At 36.2% G+C, this 17,357-nt stretch overlaps 2 protein-coding genes across 2 annotated transcripts; one reads left to right on the forward strand and one right to left on the reverse strand.

The window, feature by feature from the left end:
- Positions 1–522: 522 nt before the first annotated feature.
- Positions 523–5,841, reverse strand: rbm34 (RNA binding motif protein 34). Its single transcript, XM_028018710.1, has 11 exons — positions 5,643–5,841; positions 5,328–5,484; positions 4,153–4,277; positions 3,787–3,997; positions 3,261–3,320; positions 3,104–3,147; positions 1,741–1,824; positions 1,584–1,647; positions 1,467–1,509; positions 1,274–1,392; positions 523–1,148 (listed from the first exon to the last, which is right to left on the reverse strand). The coding sequence occupies exons 1-11, from the start codon at positions 5,663–5,665 to the stop codon at positions 834–836; spliced, it is 1,245 nt and encodes a 414-aa protein (XP_027874511.1). The 5' UTR covers positions 5,666–5,841; the 3' UTR covers positions 523–833.
- A 411-nt stretch (positions 5,842–6,252) lies between these two features.
- tbce (tubulin folding cofactor E) lies at positions 6,253–16,333 on the forward strand. The gene is made up of 16 exons (XM_028018709.1): positions 6,253–6,577; positions 7,857–7,941; positions 8,244–8,408; positions 8,736–8,821; positions 9,322–9,421; positions 9,502–9,604; positions 10,056–10,132; positions 10,220–10,312; positions 10,663–10,727; positions 11,405–11,469; positions 12,273–12,425; positions 13,047–13,185; positions 13,761–13,829; positions 13,950–14,009; positions 14,105–14,196; positions 15,677–16,333. Exons 1-16 carry the CDS (start codon positions 6,460–6,462, stop codon positions 15,770–15,772), a joined length of 1,566 nt encoding a protein of 521 aa, XP_027874510.1. The 5' UTR covers positions 6,253–6,459; the 3' UTR covers positions 15,773–16,333.
- Positions 16,334–17,357: the final 1,024 nt, after the last annotated feature.

Below are 17,357 nucleotides of genomic sequence, written 5' to 3' on the forward strand. Positions count from 1 at the left end.
TCCTTGGTTGGCTTGTAACATAATTCAATATTGTTTTCCACATACAATCTGCATATAAAATGTTATACTTGTTAGATGTGTTCAGGGTGGGAGTACCAAATTTAAATTGAGGAAGAATTTAGAAGCAGAATTCAGTTTCTATGCTCCTCTAATCTGGATCAAACTTCCAGAAAACTGCAAAAATGTTTAAACACTGTTCATTTAAATCAAGGTCCTTTCCAATTTGGATCAGGCAACAGGACAACAATCTCAAATGTAGTAACAAATCTGTAGAAATGTGACTAAAAGAGAAAGTAGTGCCACGGTGTAGTCAAAGTAAGAGAGCTGTGCACCACCACTAGGCACATTGGCTGGTTCCGTTCTGGGGATGACTGTGGAGATGAAGATGCAAAGAAGGATTTTACATAAAGTCAAGAAAATGCTGGACAATCCTGACCTTCCTTTTCATGAGACTATCTTGCAAAAACAGAGTCTTGTCAGAAGCTTCATCAAATTTGCTGCAATAAAGACCACTACCGGAAATTTGGGTTAATGAGTTACAACATTTAATTTCCCTTCATGACAAATAAAGTATTCCTTAATTGAATTGAACATTTGTAGCTAAATATATTGCAAGAATAAAATTGAGCATTTATTCTTTTTTTTCCAAACACACCCCAGGTTTAAACTTTTAAAATTAAAACCACACCCAATCTTGAGAAAATGTGCATTTTCAGAATACCATATCCTTTACTTGGTTATTTGTCTGGAAGGAGAATTGCATTAGAAAACATTGTGAAAAAGAAAATCTTTTTCAAACAGTCAAGGAAACAGATTTTATCACCGTTAGTCCTTCATTTCGTAGAAACTCGATGTCTCTTTTTTGTCTTATTTTTCTTCTTTAAAACTTTCCTATTTTTCTTGTTTGGATTTGCCATCTCTCCTTTAAAAGACGAGAGGTTACTTGGTTTGGGTTTGAAATTTGCTTGACCGGGTTTCTGGGCCCCTCCTGAACCTTTCACAGCATTCTGCCTGGACTTCCTCAGGGATCCTTTGCTGTTGGTTTTATTCGTCTGCTTTTCCTTTTTCACTGATCTCTTCACACGGATGGACCTGCTTTCCAGCTTTGAGCCATCCAGTGCTAGCGCCACCTCTACCGAGTCGGCACTCTGCGACAGGGACAAACAAAAAATATATTTTTTAATGTTTCCATCGTAAAAACAATACAAATCTTTACTAGAGTAATTCTAATTCTAAAGACAGCATCCTAATTGTTGCATTATGTTCAACGCACCTCAAATAGGACATATCCGAATCCTTTCCCAAGTCCGGAGTTTGGGTCTCGCACTAGTCGCACTGCCTCGACTTTTCCACACTCCTCAAAATGCTGTCGAAATGCCAACTCCTTGATATCTACAAATATCCAACAGATCAGTATCATGCATATCACATTATATCATGAGCTTTGTTTTGGCACACCATCTTACCAAATGCCAGGTTCCCAACAAAAACAGAGCGCTTGTGATCATGCTGCAAGAATAAAAGGATTTTTTAGCAACAAGACTGCAGAGTGCACAGGTGAGTTTAATCTTGGAAAGTCTTACTGATGACTTGTCAGTCACTCTGTCCACTCGGATGTGAAAGCCTTTCTCAATCTCCATGCCGTTCCTGAGAGGACAAAGCCAATCATCATTTATGTGCTTGTTTACCGTTTCTCTTCTAAGTTTATTATTAGTTTGGCAGCACTGTTAATCTTCTCACCTCTCCAGAGCATTAATAACTCCCTCTTCATTTTTAAACACCACATAAGCATTTATGCTTTGCTTCTTGGGATGAACTTGGCGTCTGTAAATGTAAAAAAGAAAATCCATACTGAAAAGTGTAACATAAAAAGAAGAGGTTCTGTGAAGCTACTATAAGTACTAATTCCCTTCTGCATCAAGACTATAGTGAGATGGCAATGAGTTTATAGAAGAGTTAAAAAAAAGACAGATTATTAGTTAGTCAGCCAAACTGTACGCTTGGTGATATTAACATTTACATAAAACCATTAACACTGAAAAAGTTTGTGATGTTAGAAATGCTGTATTAGAAATCATAGACACATTTTTTTTTTTTATTTATACTAATGCAGTTCTATGTTGTTAGTTAGACTGCTGAATGAGAATCTGACACATGAATGAATTACATTTAACCAGCTGTTGGCACACCGCTAACTAAAAAGTCTAGCTCTAAAGTACTAATCATAGACATTAGTTCTGCTAATGCTAAGGCACTACAATAACATGATATCTAGCAAAGCTAATGCTAAAGTGCTAATGTCAATTCAAGTGAGTGTGTTGGACATTGAGGACTCGGGATTTTATTTCAAGAGAAGTCCAGACCACAACTGTGGAAATGTCACTAAATTGCCAGCATATTGTCCAGCTTATTTCTCTTCATCCTTGTTTTCACCGGATTCAAAACATACCGATTCAGTTCTATGCAATAAGGCGAGTTACTACGTGTTTCTGTTACCGCTGTCACGCATTGTCTCCTCCTTGCTCCAATACAGTGCACAGTGTTTGTCTCGGGGCGGGAGAAGATGTCTGTCTAATTGTCGGTAATAAGCGAAAAGCATCAGTGACCAATAAATACAGTATATAGAGAATGAATAGAGAACATTGTCAAGTTTTTCTTCTTTAGGAATATTCTGTCAAATATTTAGACATATCTAAGATTTTTAAGTACTTCTTTAATAACTACTAAATGTATTTTGTTTGTAATAATGATCTTTACATTGATTACAGTATTCAACCATTCGGCAGACAGATCAAAAAGAAAGCAGCGATGCACTGATTGCAATTTTCTAGTCTGTGTGAGCTTCATTTTCAAATTTTTGTCATTTATATTTCCTCCCTCTCTGCCTGTACTATAATTTTACATGTCCAAGTTAAACTTGGTGGGGTTAGTCTTTCAGTCATATACTTTTCTTTCTGAACCTGTTGTACTGTTGTATGTGGGTCATGGAAAATTGTACTGAAGGTCAAGGAGAGTTATGGAAAAGTCATGGAATACCAATGCGAACCCTGCTGTAAAGTTTTTCTAGAGCTGTACTGTCAACATATTTGAGTCAAACACTTACTTAATAGTTGCTTCTTTACGAGACATTGAGGGATCCTCTCTAACCTAAAGTGAAGAAAGAGTAAAATATGATTAAAGATTATTTTGGTAATTAAATAAATGAGAATTTCACTGAGTGTTACAATTGTGAATCTGATCTTTTTTTTCTTTTTTTTTACCACAGAGCGAAACCGAGCAGATTCAATCGGTCCTTTATCTTTGAAGAGTCCTTGCAGAGTCTAAAGAAAGTAAAAAAATAACCAAATGATTACACATTAGCTCCTTCATAAAACAATAAGAACAATCTTAATAAATAATACAGAACTTTGCCTTGCATTTTATCAACCTAAGATCACAAGAATTGGTTTAATGTGGGGTCAGTCTCCAAAACAGAAATAGAGGGAAGCACAGAGATAAATACTATTCCCAAGGATACACAATATATCAGTATCTGGTTTTTTTTTTCATATCGATATCGGTCCGATAAGTAAAATTGGGCCAATATTAACAACAGATGATCATTTCCATCCATTCTTAGAGTAATGTAGGGAACATTATTTTTGTAAATTGGTGTACATCATGTGCTTTCTAAAGAAATTGTAAGGCTTTAGACTTTCTAATTGTCTAAAGCCTGACCATTGTTCCTGGTCAAACCGAGGAAGAATGATCAAGTCATTTGATGCTTAAACTGTGAGTGACTGCTACCTTCATTGTGCAGCTGATTGGTAGGTTGCCAACAAACACGGTCCTTTTCATCTTTAAGGCTTCCTCTTGTTTATTGGCTTTCTGTTTCTGTCGCTTCATCACCCAGTACTCTGCACTGTTTTCACCAGTAATCTCTGATGCTTTCCTCTTTTTCCTCATTGAACTCTTTTGCACATCCTCGTCTGTGTCTGCTGTTAATAAACTGCTCTCCCTAAAACCAATGCAGATGAACAAGAGAGAGAAAAAGACAAAAGGTTGTGCTTTTATTTAGTTTTTTGATAAGATCGTTTAGAACAATGTGATGGTAAGAAGGAAGATTCGAACAATAAAATATGCATTTGAAGGAATGATTTGTAAACTTCTCACCTGTTCAGCAGTTGCTGCTCAGCCACTGATGTCTTCCTGAAGGATTTGTTCGTCGTCTGCTTGACCTTCACTTCTAAGCCATCTTTCTGCTGCTCATTTCTTTCTGTAGTCTTTTGTATACGCTTCTACAGTAAAGAAAAGAAAAGAAAAATATGAAATGCCAAGACTGCAAACAAGTTATGGTCTCATTTATAATAATGTATTTTATTTGTTAGCGCCTTTCAAAACACCCAAAGACCCCTTCCAAGAAAAAAACAATACAAAATATAAAAAATTAAAACATATGAAGGAGGGGAAAAAATGATTACAATGAATAGGCCAACTAAATAATCCTAATCAACTAATAACACCTAAAGCAGTCAGTAGAAAAGCCTCTTGTAAATTTTGGTTTTCTTAAAAGTTGTGACTCCATGTTGGAATGGTGTTACAAATCAAGCCTGCATTACATCTTATGTTCACTTTTAATTAACTGAAGTTCTTTTGTAACAGAACCTTTGAGCTCTGAAAACCAGATTGTGGTTTGGAGTTCTTGTTGTTCCTAGCAGATATTCAAGTTTAGGAAACATGTTAATGGCCAATACAAACAAGAAACGTGCTGAAAGCTGAACTGAATTATGTTTTCCAGGAGCAAGATTTTATTTCTATTTACATGCTCGACCTGTGGTCGAGTTTACATACTCTAAAACGCTAAGTAAATGTCTAACACAGGAAAAACAAACCTATGTAGCACAGACACATTCAGGAAGCTAAGTCGTACTTAAAGGCTCGGGAGGCTGGACTGAAAGACAGCAAAACAGCACTAATTGTAATAGGACATAATCAAGATAATCCGTAGTCTGTAAATGACAAGGGTAAGATCCTGTGGGACTTCCAGGTCTAAACTGATAGACAGATGAGGACCAATCAACAAGATACCCTGGACAAGTCACAAGAGCACCAGATTTGTGAACATTTAAGTTAACTGAATAACCCTGAGGTATTCAATCATCGGGTTGGAAAACACATGATTAAGAGGTAGTTGGTTAATTCTGGGGTTATAATCCCACCATCAAAAAAGCAAACTGTTATATAGACTGTGCAGTTTGAAAACATCTAAGACTCAAAACGTGTAAAAATGTCCACCTTTAACATCCTGCTTTTTAAGGGAAATCAAGGCGAACAAAAGTGGTGCTTACCTTGGGGACAGGCTGAAACAGAGATTCTGACGCTGGTAACGGAGTCGTGAATAATGCTGACAATGACCCAGACGGTTCAGAGCTCTGTTGGAACAAACTGCCTGATACCTGGCCGACAGCATATGCAGATAACTCTTGATTGAGCAGCATTTTTTCTCTGCAGAAACAAACATAAGAATGAAAAAGATGCAAAAGTAGAACAATAAATCCATAATAATGTCAGACTGTTATGGGCGTTTCAACTGTTTTAGTGCGTGGTTTCTCTGTCCTGTATTCACGTGCCAATAGCAAGGAGGTTGTCGCAAGTAAACAAACCTGTGGTGAACTTTTTTCTTCATGGCTTCTTCTGGATCCCCGCCGTCCAATCTTATGTCTTTATCTTTGCTTAAATAATGTATTATTTACAGTCGCATGTAGACTTTTTGAACACACAACACAACAACACGTTCCGTTTATGGTCCGAGCACTGTTCTACCTAGAATTGTGTCCCCAACGGAAAACTGTAAGGAAGATACAAAGGTACCAACTAATAAATGACCGGAATTAAACTATAAGCGGGATATTTAGGATTTAGCTAAAGGGAATATATTTATGACGATTAGAAATATTTTTTTTATTTACTCACTTGGTATTTTTATTTTTTTAAATGAAAAATATTTGAGGTGGAAACGAGTACGCCTTTGAAATGTGTCACTTCCGGTAAGCCTACGGTCTACGTACCTTTTTCTCTCTTCTCTCTCTCACTTAAAGTTACATAAATTATATTTAACCGCTTAGAGAAAACATCTCCCGTATTATTTAAGTCATAAAAGTTTCTGTCACTGTCCAAATGCCAAAAGAGTTCACGTATTTACAATATCGAGCACAAGCAAGGTTATACGTAAGGTTGAACAGCAGGTGGCGGTAATGCGTCTTTGCAAACCGTCAAAAGACACCAGAAGAAATATTTTTAGCTTGTCAAGCTGTCATGTTTCTCAACTCAGCCCAGATCCGCTTCTAGATTTGGACTCTAATGCTAAAAGTTTCACTTGTAAATCTCTGAAGGTATTTAAGGCTGGAAAGTACCACATACATAAAGCGCGATCTATAGCAATTGCAGTTTTAGTGTTTTCTGTCTTCTGTGGTCGGCTTAATGAGAACCGATCAGGCCGAACGGGATGAGATGCCGCTGGACCCCGTGGGCAGGCGGATCTCCTGCGGAAAGGAACGGGCCACGGTCCGCTACGTTGGGCATGTATCACCATATGAAGGTGAAAAAACACAATTATTCTCATTTCTGAGTTGTTTTGGTAGCGAATTCAGATTCTCATAATTTTTGATACCTAATAATTTGCTCGGTTTTACATCCTGATGGTAACTTCAGTAGCACAAATATAAAGATCGACCCTGAAATGGGACAAATTCATCCTAGGCAATCGGACTGTTTTGTTGTACTTAAAAAAAACAACAACAAAAAAAAACTGATGTACAGAAGATTTAATAACCAATTCTTCAATGTTTGTTGTTTAGCATTTCCTTCAGGTCAGGGTTTGTTATTGGGGAAGCACCCATCTGTTCTGCGTTTCTATGTGGTTGGCAAAATGCATCCTAGTCTGTGGCTTCAAATCAACCTAGCAAGGTTTCTTCAGCTTCCTGTGACCATCTTGTCACAGCTCTTGTTTTAATCACAGGTTTCCTCTCTGACGGGTTTAAAACAAGATAATAATCTGATTTGCCAAGAGGTTGTCTTGCTTTAGAGATGCATAAATGCATAAATTCTTGATATTTAACAAAGCTAGTGTCCTATTTTCTGTGGTGGAGCAGCTAAAAATGGTTGAAATGTTGGAAGTGTAGCAGAGAGAGAAGCAAAATCACCAGATATTGCCACAAACACATCAACAATATCTGTCTGTAGCTCAGGAACAGCTAATTTGATGATCCCACAGACAGTGTTGGTTACAGATGTAGGTGAAACGTATTTTGGTGAGCTGTTGAGAGTAGTTTGGAAGCAACAAATAAAGAACAGGAGGTTACTTTAAAGTTTAAATGTTATATCTTAAATCCAGATGAAAAATAGTCGTGCGTTCATTTGTGTGGTAAAGTTTAAGCACAAAAGTGCAAATTACATCAAATTTATAGCCATGACAGTGCAAAACTTATTTTTGTTTTAAGGGTGCACAATTAGGCAACCAAATATCCAACTTTTACACGTTTTTAAAATGCAGAAAATACATCTGTAACTATTTATTTTACAAAATTTCAACCATTTGAGACCTGTTTTAAATCCATCACCATAAATTCAAGTAGTCACTTTATTGCACATTCTTTCTATGGCTTATATTTTTGATTCAGTTTTTCTTATTAAATACAACACAGCATTAAAAAGGCTTTTGAGACATTAGAATGTTTCTATAGTTTCTATCTATGCTAAACTAAGTCAGTTTAGCATAGATATATTTATTTTTGTTGTAGTTCTGAAACTTTTATAAAAGCCAACATATGGTGCTGAGGTAGATATTAACTTTTTACCTGCATAATCGTTGTTTTTAGGCCTGTGGCTTGGTGTGGAGTGGGATAACCCAGAGAGAGGAAAACATGATGGCAGCCATGAAGGAGTGCGGTATTTTACATGCAGGTAATCTCTGACCGTTTATTTCAATTTTATCATTGTTGTTTTGTTTACTATCAGTGATTTTAAGTGATGGAAATTTGGCCCTGGCAGTATAATTTCTGCTTGCAAGTCAAGGAAATAAACTTTTTACAGTGGGACTTAGACAACCTTTTGCATTCAGCTTTTATTACGACTTTATTCTTGTATTATTTCAACTTTATTGTTGTGCGACTTTATATTATGACTTTGTTCACTGATTTTTTTTCTTAGTCTCCATCACATCTAAGTGAATAATTAAAAAGATGAATACTGTTTTCTTCTCTTAGAAATCCTAAGGGAGGATCCTTTGTTCGTCCGCAGAAAGTGAGTTTTGGAGTGGACTTCCTCACTGCTGTTTATTTGACCTATCAGACAAACGCAGAGGAGGTGCTGAACGAGGAGATCTTTATTTCCTCCAAGAAGCTCGAATGGTTTGTTGTTGAGGAGAAAAGGTACGACAGTTGTATTTGCAGGATTTTCACTAAGTTGTGCTTGTTTTATGTGATTATTCAGCTGCTTTGCTTCATGTTTTCGGGTGTTGTTAGACTAGGGCAAATGAAGCTCAGACAAAAGAATAAGAAAAAGTTGCACAATATTTTTGCCGACCACTTAAAAAATTGGAATTGGATTGGACAAACATATCAGCAAATCTTTAGTAATCTTCCTTCTAAGTACCTTATTATTCATTTTGATATTAACTGCCCTGGTATCTGCTTTGTGTAAAAACGTCTGCCAAATGCAGATACACATCAACATAAACATGTTTTTTGTTATTACAGGTTTGAGAATCTTCCATCAGTTGTATTGAACCATAGCAATGTCAATGGACCCGGGGCGGCCGGAGAAATCAGGAAAACAACACCCAGTATCCTGTTCTTACCAACCTAACAACTACAGATGTAAATTTTGGCTGAAATATTGATTGGAATATTATACTTCAGCTTTATTTATTCAGTTCAATTTGAAAATACTTTATTCATCCCAAAGGAAAGTTGAATGTTGTCGCAACTTTTGTCATCCAAGTATCTTCAAAGAGCCGTCTTGGATGGTAATGCCATGACTGAAGGCAGTACCATGACTGTAATGAAATGCTAACAGCTCAATTTCTGGGTAGCAAAGATGATATTTCACAGTAACGTCCTGGATGACATCATCAGTTGTTGCTGCTAATCTACCTCATTTGCTTTTGCCGCTCCTCTTTAAATCTCTGTCTGGTCAGAAAGCCAATCAGAAAGGTGAAGAAAACAACAGAAAAAAAACACTATGTACAGGTTATGACCTGACTGAAACTAGTGTCTCAGTCAGGTCTTGGCTGTGCTACCTGTGATTATCGGAGTAGTTGGAGGCCTTAACAGCCCACTTCAGACGTTCAGTGGTTGGACCTCTCTGGATCTCTATTGTCCACATGGAAAGATGTGGCTGCCATCACAGAGCAGCTGGACAAACTGGAAGGCCTGCAGCTCAGGTAAAACCTCCTCCAGAAAGTCTGTGTTTTAACAGCTGCATTCTGTTTTAACTGATTTAAAACTCTTTTAATTCTGTTAGTGTCAACAGAATTAGCTTGACCTCTGACCCCTGGGCTCACCGTCAGGCGTTCAGCAACCTCAAACTCCTTGCCCTCAACAACTGTGACTTCACCTGGCTGCAGGTAAGCAATTCCTAAAAACACAACAGGTTTATAGTTCTTGAAATTCTTTCAAATTTCTTTTAGGTGGTTTTCGGGTTTGGAAATGCTTGATTTCCTTATAAAATCAAGCACTTTAAAGCATAAAAATCCCTTAAAGTGTTTGATATTCAAACTGCACAGTTTTACAATAAATTGCAATCTAACAGTTGATTTAAAAAACTAAATTTCGAAAACATTTACAAATTTGTTTCCCCACTGTTTGAAGTTAAATCAGTCTAAACTTTTGTTTTAGATTAGCTAGAATCAGTGTGGATAAAGTGAAACGGAGATCTGGGAAATCCTTGCTTAATACTTTCTTTAATTAAAAATGGTAGTTTACCAGGCAGAGGAAAGATTTTTAAAACATTTTAATTGTGCTTATAAACGTTTTTTTCTCCAAAGGCCAAATAACACTTGAAATTTCTCTGGTTAGATGCTGGAGTGCGCCCCCATGTGGCCTCAGCTGGAGGATCTGTCTTTAGAAAATAACAACATAAGGGAACTACAGAGGTAAGATTCCCATCATCCATTTTCAATTTTGCAGTATCTTTTTCCTCTCATATCACATTGAAACTTATGAAAGTATCTTCCCTGAAGGCCAGAGGGCGTCCTGCAAACACTGAAGAGTCTCAATCTGTCTTGTAATCCTTTGATGCAAGAAAGCGTGTCCAGGTTATCCTCTCTGCCCAGGTATAGTCAGGAGGAAGTTTAATAGTCTTCATTTTTAAGTTGTAAAATATTAACCGATTTACTAGAATTTAATAACACCATGGAGTAAAAAATCACATCTTCTTTTAATTCTACACTTTCATTTGTTAGGACATAATAATATGGATTTTTTTCATGTTCTACAAAGATTTAAAGCTTACAAAAACACAATAAAGGTTTCACAGTCTTTATTTATTAGACAAAAATGAAAACAACATAAAATACTGCATGTGAAAAACTAAATCTGTGATTTAATACCAGGCTTAAATACTTACATTTTTATCAATAACAATGATCTTTCTAAAATAATTCTGTTTTCTTTTACATTGGAGACTGGAGTGGCTTAACCTGTCTAACACCAAACTGTCAATTATTCAACTTGAAGACGCAAATCAAGGTGTGTTGACAAATTTTCTGTTATTTATAATGTGACATGCACATTTAAATATTTATATGAATATATACACAGTTGAAACCAGAAGTTTCCATACATATTTATCTGACTGTCAGAATTTAAATAGACCAAATTTATCTTCTTTTAGGTGAGTTAGAATTACAAAAATTTGCTATGTGTGACAAAGTCAGATTTATGTATTTGTTTTCTCGATCAGAATGAATACTGTCTCTTTAAACGAGTGAAAGCCCAGATTGTGATGCCATGGCTTTGGAGGCGCCTGATAGGTTAACTGAGACATTTGAGTTAATTGGATGTATTTTAACACCACATATAGAAGTAACTGCTTATGTAGAAATATTGAAATGTCTGGAAGGAAACCCAGAAAGTTTGATCCAGGTCAAACATTTCAGAGACAAAGCTACAAAATACTGAGGAAAATATGTGTAAATTTCTGATTCTGAAAACATTAATAAATACATCTAAAATAAAATTGTGGCATTTAGCAAATAGAAGTAATTCCAGATGATTCTAATGGACCTAAATTGAGGGAAGTTTGGTCTGATTTACTGAGAAGAAAAGGTGTACAAGTCTTTTTATTTGGTGGATTTGTCAATCACTGAGTGCATTTTGTGTTTAAACTCCATAATTCTAAAGTCGTTAATATTTTTTCTCTGTAGCTACTAGTACAGACATCTTTCCCGCTCTGATGAATCTCAATCTGGACCACAACAACATCTCTGAGGTCAGGCTGTGTTACAGCTTGAGATTATTCCATTTTATTTTTCCTTTCAATTATACAGACCCCCATAGGGGACATAAAAAAATCTTTTGCATTCCCTCGCAAAAGTATTGCGTTCCCTCACAATTAGCAAATATGCCGTGCTCTGTTTTGCATAGAGTCACAAATGTCAATTGAAAATTGCACATTTAAAGAGCCTCTGAAAACGTGTTTATATATTCTTAACTCTTTGGTGTAAAAAACTGAAAATCGATTTATTCACTGCAGTTTATGTTTATTTGTGTAAGGTGGAGATGGAACTGCACATGAAAACGGCCCTTTATTAACCATTCCGACTATCGACACAAAAAAGACGCAATCAAAACTGTCAGATGACTTTATTACTCAGTGAAAATAACTCAGAAATAGTCCACATAGTTTGGATGTGTTTCTTCTTTCTTTCCTTCTTATAGAAAGTTTCTGTTTATATCTTAAAAGGGATGGAAAGCACATTAGGCTGTTTTGCTTTTACGTTTGTGGTGCACTTCAATCCTAAGGAAAAAGATATAAAACCTTAGATATCTCACAAAAGAGATGTTGACATACATGGAAAACCCCTATATTACAGCAGAAACACTTTCAGTGTTCAATTATGCCGCATGAACTGACCAGTACATTATTGTATTCCCAATAAATGTTACTGCGATTGAACACAAAATAATTTTTTCCCATGTCCCCTAGGAGGCTCTGTACAATCATAAGCACTAATTATGCTGGCAACAAGTTTTCGTTTCGTTTGAACAGGCTCTCTGTGTCTTTTCTTCCAGTGGAGTATGGTTAATGAGCTTGCCAAACTTCCCTGCCTCGTTAAATTATCATGTCGTGACAACAAACTGGTGAGCAGCGATGGAAACCCAAAAACTGTCAATCAAATGATTATTGCCAAACTTGGACATCTGCTCTACCTGAACAACAGTGAGGTATGTGTGCGTGTTTTCCATCACTGTTAGCCATTTTTGTGTATTTTTTTTACTTGAGATGTTAACTGGAAGAGTCCACTGTGGTCATTTCTACACATGGATGAGTCTTTGAGGTGAAGTTATTCAGCTGCAGAAGAATATTTCATAGTGGGATAGTTGCAAATGACAGTGAGACTTAAAGATGCAAAGTTTTGCTCTTGAATTTCATCCAGAAAGTATTCACATGGCTTCACTTTTTCCATATTTTGTTACATTGTAGCTTTATTTCAAATTGTATTAAACCTATTATGCAAAATTTACATTCTGAACATTTTTATACACCCATTTTTGTTTCTACTGCTTCTAAAAACAACCCAAGCCATTTGTTGGCAAGAATAAGTTTAAAGTTTTTTAGTGTCTGGAAAATGAGCCGTTTCAAAAACCCCAAGGTAACTAAGACACACTAGGGGCCCTGTGGCGTTACCTAGCAACCCCAGCCCGTCACCTAGCAATCCAAGCTGAGTTCCAGCATGTTTGGTCATTTTACCACTGTATGCACTGTACAATGCCAGCTGGAAAAGACAACTGTTTTGTTGTTGATTCACCATCCAGAAACTGACGTTCATTTCTCCTGGCTTTTAGATCAGCTTTGAAGAAAGAAAGGGGGCGGAGCTTGACTACATCAAGATGTTTGGAGAGGAGTGGCTGAAGGCAGGGGGTGTGGATCAGGCCAGCACGGCGTTCACCTGCCAGCACCCACGTTATCAGATGCTTATTGAGAGTAAGACACTTTGGCTTTGTTAAAAATGCCTAACTAAGCACAGTTATGCTAAAAAGAATTCTACTATGTTCATTATTGTGCAATATATTGCCAAAGGTATTAGGCTCCAAATCAGAGAATGCAAGTGTTCTAGTGATTGGGAATTATAGATCCTTTACTCTGTTTATATGTTTTTAGCAACTCTTTCCAAAGTTGTAAATTTACTCATATTTTTTCTAAATTATGAATTGATTAGTATCTGCTACTTGTTTCAGTAGAGAAACATCTGTTATCATGCTGCTTTGTTCTTTCAAATAAAAGAGGAATTGATTGATGAGGCAAAAGCAAGGTGAAAAGGTTGAAAATATAAGAAAACTAAAGTCCTAAATAAAAGCTAAGAAAATTATGGGATGTTAAGATGTGACCAAATATTCAGAAAAAACAAATTAACTTTTCTGTCTTGTGCAATCACTCTTTGTTCAGTATTCAGGACAGAAAGAGGCTATAACGAATAATAAGGAAAAGGCAAGCCTTCTTTTTTTATGGTGACAGTTTTTATTCAGTTATCATTTATTGTCTGTTTTGTTTTTTCTAAGAGTATGGAGCTCCGGATGAAGGCGAGCTGAAGAAGCCAGAGCCATTTGCCTTGAAAAATCAGCTGATAAGTCAGTTCTGCTTGATTTTTTTTTTCTCCTCAGTTGTCTCCACAAAAAATAATAATAATAACCCTAACCCATAATATGATGCTTTCTGTATATGGTTTTGTTTTCCATATGTTTTCTTAGATATTACATTTGTTTTTCCTGATGATGCTGAACGGGAACCTATAGGCAAGAAACTACCAGGTAAAAAACAAACTGCCTGAGCATTAATTCAGCAGTTATTAATGAATTAAACCTCATGTAAAAGTTGTTTTCTGGTTATATCCAAACATTTGTAGCCTCTATGGTTGTTCAGAAAGTAAAGGGACTGCTGCACAGGCTGCTGAAGATCCCACCTGCAGATCTGAGGCTAACCTACACCAGTCACAAGGTGAAACTGGATCACACATCTCTGCTTTATTTCTACACAGAATCCACAAACTAAGCAGGCCTAAATACTTGCAATCGGCACCTGCTTGTATTTGCATTTGAATCAGTTTATAAACACCTGGTGGCAATGTAATGTAGAAATGAGTCATCTGCATAGTTGTGGTAGCTAATTTTACTTAATATTACCGTGCTTGAAATAATCTAATAGCTAATATTAAGCAAAATTCACATTTTCCACATTTTTGTACCTAAAAATTAACCCAAGCGCTTAAAAAAAAAATTGGTAAAAACTTGATGTTTTTTGGTGTTTAGAAAATGAGCCATTTCAAAAATCTCCAGAAGGAAATGGCACAAATCAGCAGGCACTACCCGTTACCTAGCAACCACAGCGAGGCCTAGCCCGTTACACAGCAACCCACGCTGGACTCCAGGCCATTTGTTTGCCCAGCACATACAGTGGTAAAATGAGCTGACCAAAGTGTTTTGTTGTTGACTTTATGTCCAGACATTGTTGCTAAATTCTTGTTTGTTGTGCAGGTGGCTCTACTTTTGCTTTTGAAAGATGTATGGTTGTATAATTGCTCATCTCTTTGCAACCATTTTCACATGCGAGTGTAAACACTTAGTTGGGCATGGTCAGCAGAAGCTTATTTAGATTTAAAGAGACAGAAGGCCCTAAAACTGCTCATTTTGAAAAAACTGACCTGTTAAAAATGTCATCATCTAAAAATGATTTTGTGCAAAAAAAAGGTAATAAGCATGTAATAAACCCTGCTCTAGGAAGATTTATAGGTCACCTTTTAAATAAGTTATGGTGGGACAAAAAGCAAAAATGGATGAAATAAGGAGGCCAATGCTTTCTTGGAACATTGTGTATGTCAGGGGTCTCAAACTCCAGTCCTCGAGGGCCGCTGTCCTGCAGTTTTTAGATGTGCCACAGGTACAAAACACTGGAATGAAATGGCTTAATTTCCTCCTCCCTGTGTAGATCAATTCTCCAGAGCCTTGCTAATGACCTCATTATTCTATTGAGGTGTGGTGCAGCAGAGGCACATCTAAAAGTTGCGGGAGAGCGGCCCTTGAGGACTGGAGTTTGAGACCCCTGGTGTATGTAGTCTTTGTTAGAAAGAAATCAAATGCAATATTAAGCTAAAACGATCATGAAAACAAATATTAATGAGATAAAAATGAGCAGGTTTTTTTTTTTTTTTTTACAAACTAACATTGTATGAATTGAAAAATGCTTGAAGATGCAGCTGTCCTGTAAATCACTGAAATAATATTTAGGTATAAAGCCAATGTTTCTGAGAAATGCTTTGTTTTCAAGTTGATACAGTTTTCAGTTAGAAAATAATCTAATTTAGTCTATTTCTAGGTACACCACAAAAAGAAACAACCACAAATAATTTTGAGTAAAATAATAGGAACAGTTTTAAGTTGTTAATCACTCAATTAGGACCTAACGACCTATTTTGTTTCAGGTGTCGGGGACAGAGTTTCCCATCGACAGCGACTTAAAGACGCTTCATTTTTACTCTGTGGAGGACGGAGACCAGGTTCTGGTTCGCTGGTCCTGACTTGATCCAGCTGCATGTTTTCTAAACTTTAACACAAACTGAAATGTGATTTTGTTATCACACTGTTCTGTGTTAATTTTTCTCATTTAGGCAACTGCAGACGTTCAGAACGATGTAATCGTCTTAATTTGTGCCTCATTAAGAAGAAGGTGTAAGGTAGCGATTCTTCTTCTGCCTTAAAAATATTTTAATTTTGAAACGGGTCATCATCATAAAGCTTTCACAAGCCTGGAAAGCTTCATGTGTGTTTAGTTTCAGACTACAGTGCAGCAGAAAGAAACAGCATCTCTTAATTTATGTGTTCTGTCTGAGTCTGTTTTTATGGATCGTTTGTTTTTTTTGTTAAACAGCTCATATTTTCAATGTTTTGTTTTTGTTTCTATGTAGAAACTAAAAATGTGGATTTAGGGAGATAAAACGTCTCCCCAGAAACATTGAACACCTTCACTGGATAACTATTTTAGTTATTTGTCTTTTACACATCAGATTGTGGATAAGTATTTTGAGAATTATCTAATTCTTTTCTGTGTTGTGGAACAAATAAAGAGTTGGAAAAATGTCTTTGCTGTTTTTGGTTTCTTGTTTTAAAAGTTCACCATTGCTGCTACATTTTGTTTGCTTTCCTAAATTGTTATAAATAATATCTTATGTAATACCCTGGAGAAAGAGTAGAGAGGCACATATTTCACAATCCTGGAAGTCTACAATGAAATTTGCAGTTTGATAATTTAGGGTCTGTTGGTTCTGGTCCACTGGGTTTTCTGAAATCCAGTTAACACACGACATTGACTGGGACATTTTAGAGGAATTCATGCTGACAGGTTTTATGGGGATACTGATTTCATTAAGTAATTCATGTCAAAGGAGCTTCAACCAAGTATGAGGATACCTTTCAGAAGCCTGACATTTCTACTTAAAATTTCTGTTTTATCGAAACTACAAAAAATAAATGCCTGAAATGTCAAGCGACCAAATGTTGAACTTTTTATTAAACTTTTTCAAAATATACATGTGTGTGTAATCTATATTATTTGTGTGAATCACAAAAATTATGACTATACACCAAGATAGTGGAATTCCAGAAAAACTATTGTGAGAAACATGTGGAAGGAAGCTCCCCAGATAGCACAATGACTGAAATGATGTCAGGCAGAAACATTGAATCTACATTGAAGCCTGACATTGAAACGAAATTGAAAGTGGTCGGTGACTTACATGTTGAATCACCGTTAGGGTTTTAACCATAACTGACACTATATCACTGTTGATTCAACCATCATCTGAATGTGGATCCACATGCACATTTGTGTTGATTTTAGATTGAATAAGTGTTAGGAATCAATGTTGATTCATTTACATTTTTGGTCTGATAGGTCTACATCATAAATTAAAAGTTTCTTCACTGGTTTTAAACACAATTTTATTGGCAGATGATGGGTTTTATGTCGTTCAAAATTATATTACATTAACATATTTCCAAAAATGTGTGTACACAAGTTTAAAAGTAACATGACATTTATATAACATTTCATTTAAGAAAACAGGGATAGATCTGTAAACATATTTGATTCCTTTTTGACTGTCC

The sequence above is a fragment of the Xiphophorus couchianus genome, chromosome 5 (genome assembly GCF_001444195.1).
Source record: "Xiphophorus couchianus chromosome 5, X_couchianus-1.0, whole genome shotgun sequence".
NCBI lineage: Eukaryota > Metazoa > Chordata > Actinopteri > Cyprinodontiformes > Poeciliidae > Xiphophorus > Xiphophorus couchianus.

Coding starts and splice junctions, on each gene's coding strand:
- rbm34 (XM_028018710.1), bottom strand. CDS start 5,665: ATGAAGAAAAAAGTTCACCACAG. Junction 3,148..3,260: donor CTGCTCGGTTTCGCTCTGTG/GTAAAAAAAAAG, acceptor TCTTCACTTTAG/GTTAGAGAGGATCCCTCAAT. Junction 1,648..1,740: donor GTTATTAATGCTCTGGAGAG/GTGAGAAGATTA, acceptor TTGTCCTCTCAG/GAACGGCATGGAGATTGAGA.
- tbce (XM_028018709.1), top strand. CDS start 6,460: ATGAGAACCGATCAGGCCGAACGGGATGAGATGCCGCTGGACCCCGTG. Junction 6,578..7,856: donor GCATGTATCACCATATGAAG/GTGAAAAAACAC, acceptor CGTTGTTTTTAG/GCCTGTGGCTTGGTGTGGAG. Junction 13,186..13,760: donor TTATCAGATGCTTATTGAGA/GTAAGACACTTT, acceptor GTTTTTTCTAAG/AGTATGGAGCTCCGGATGAA.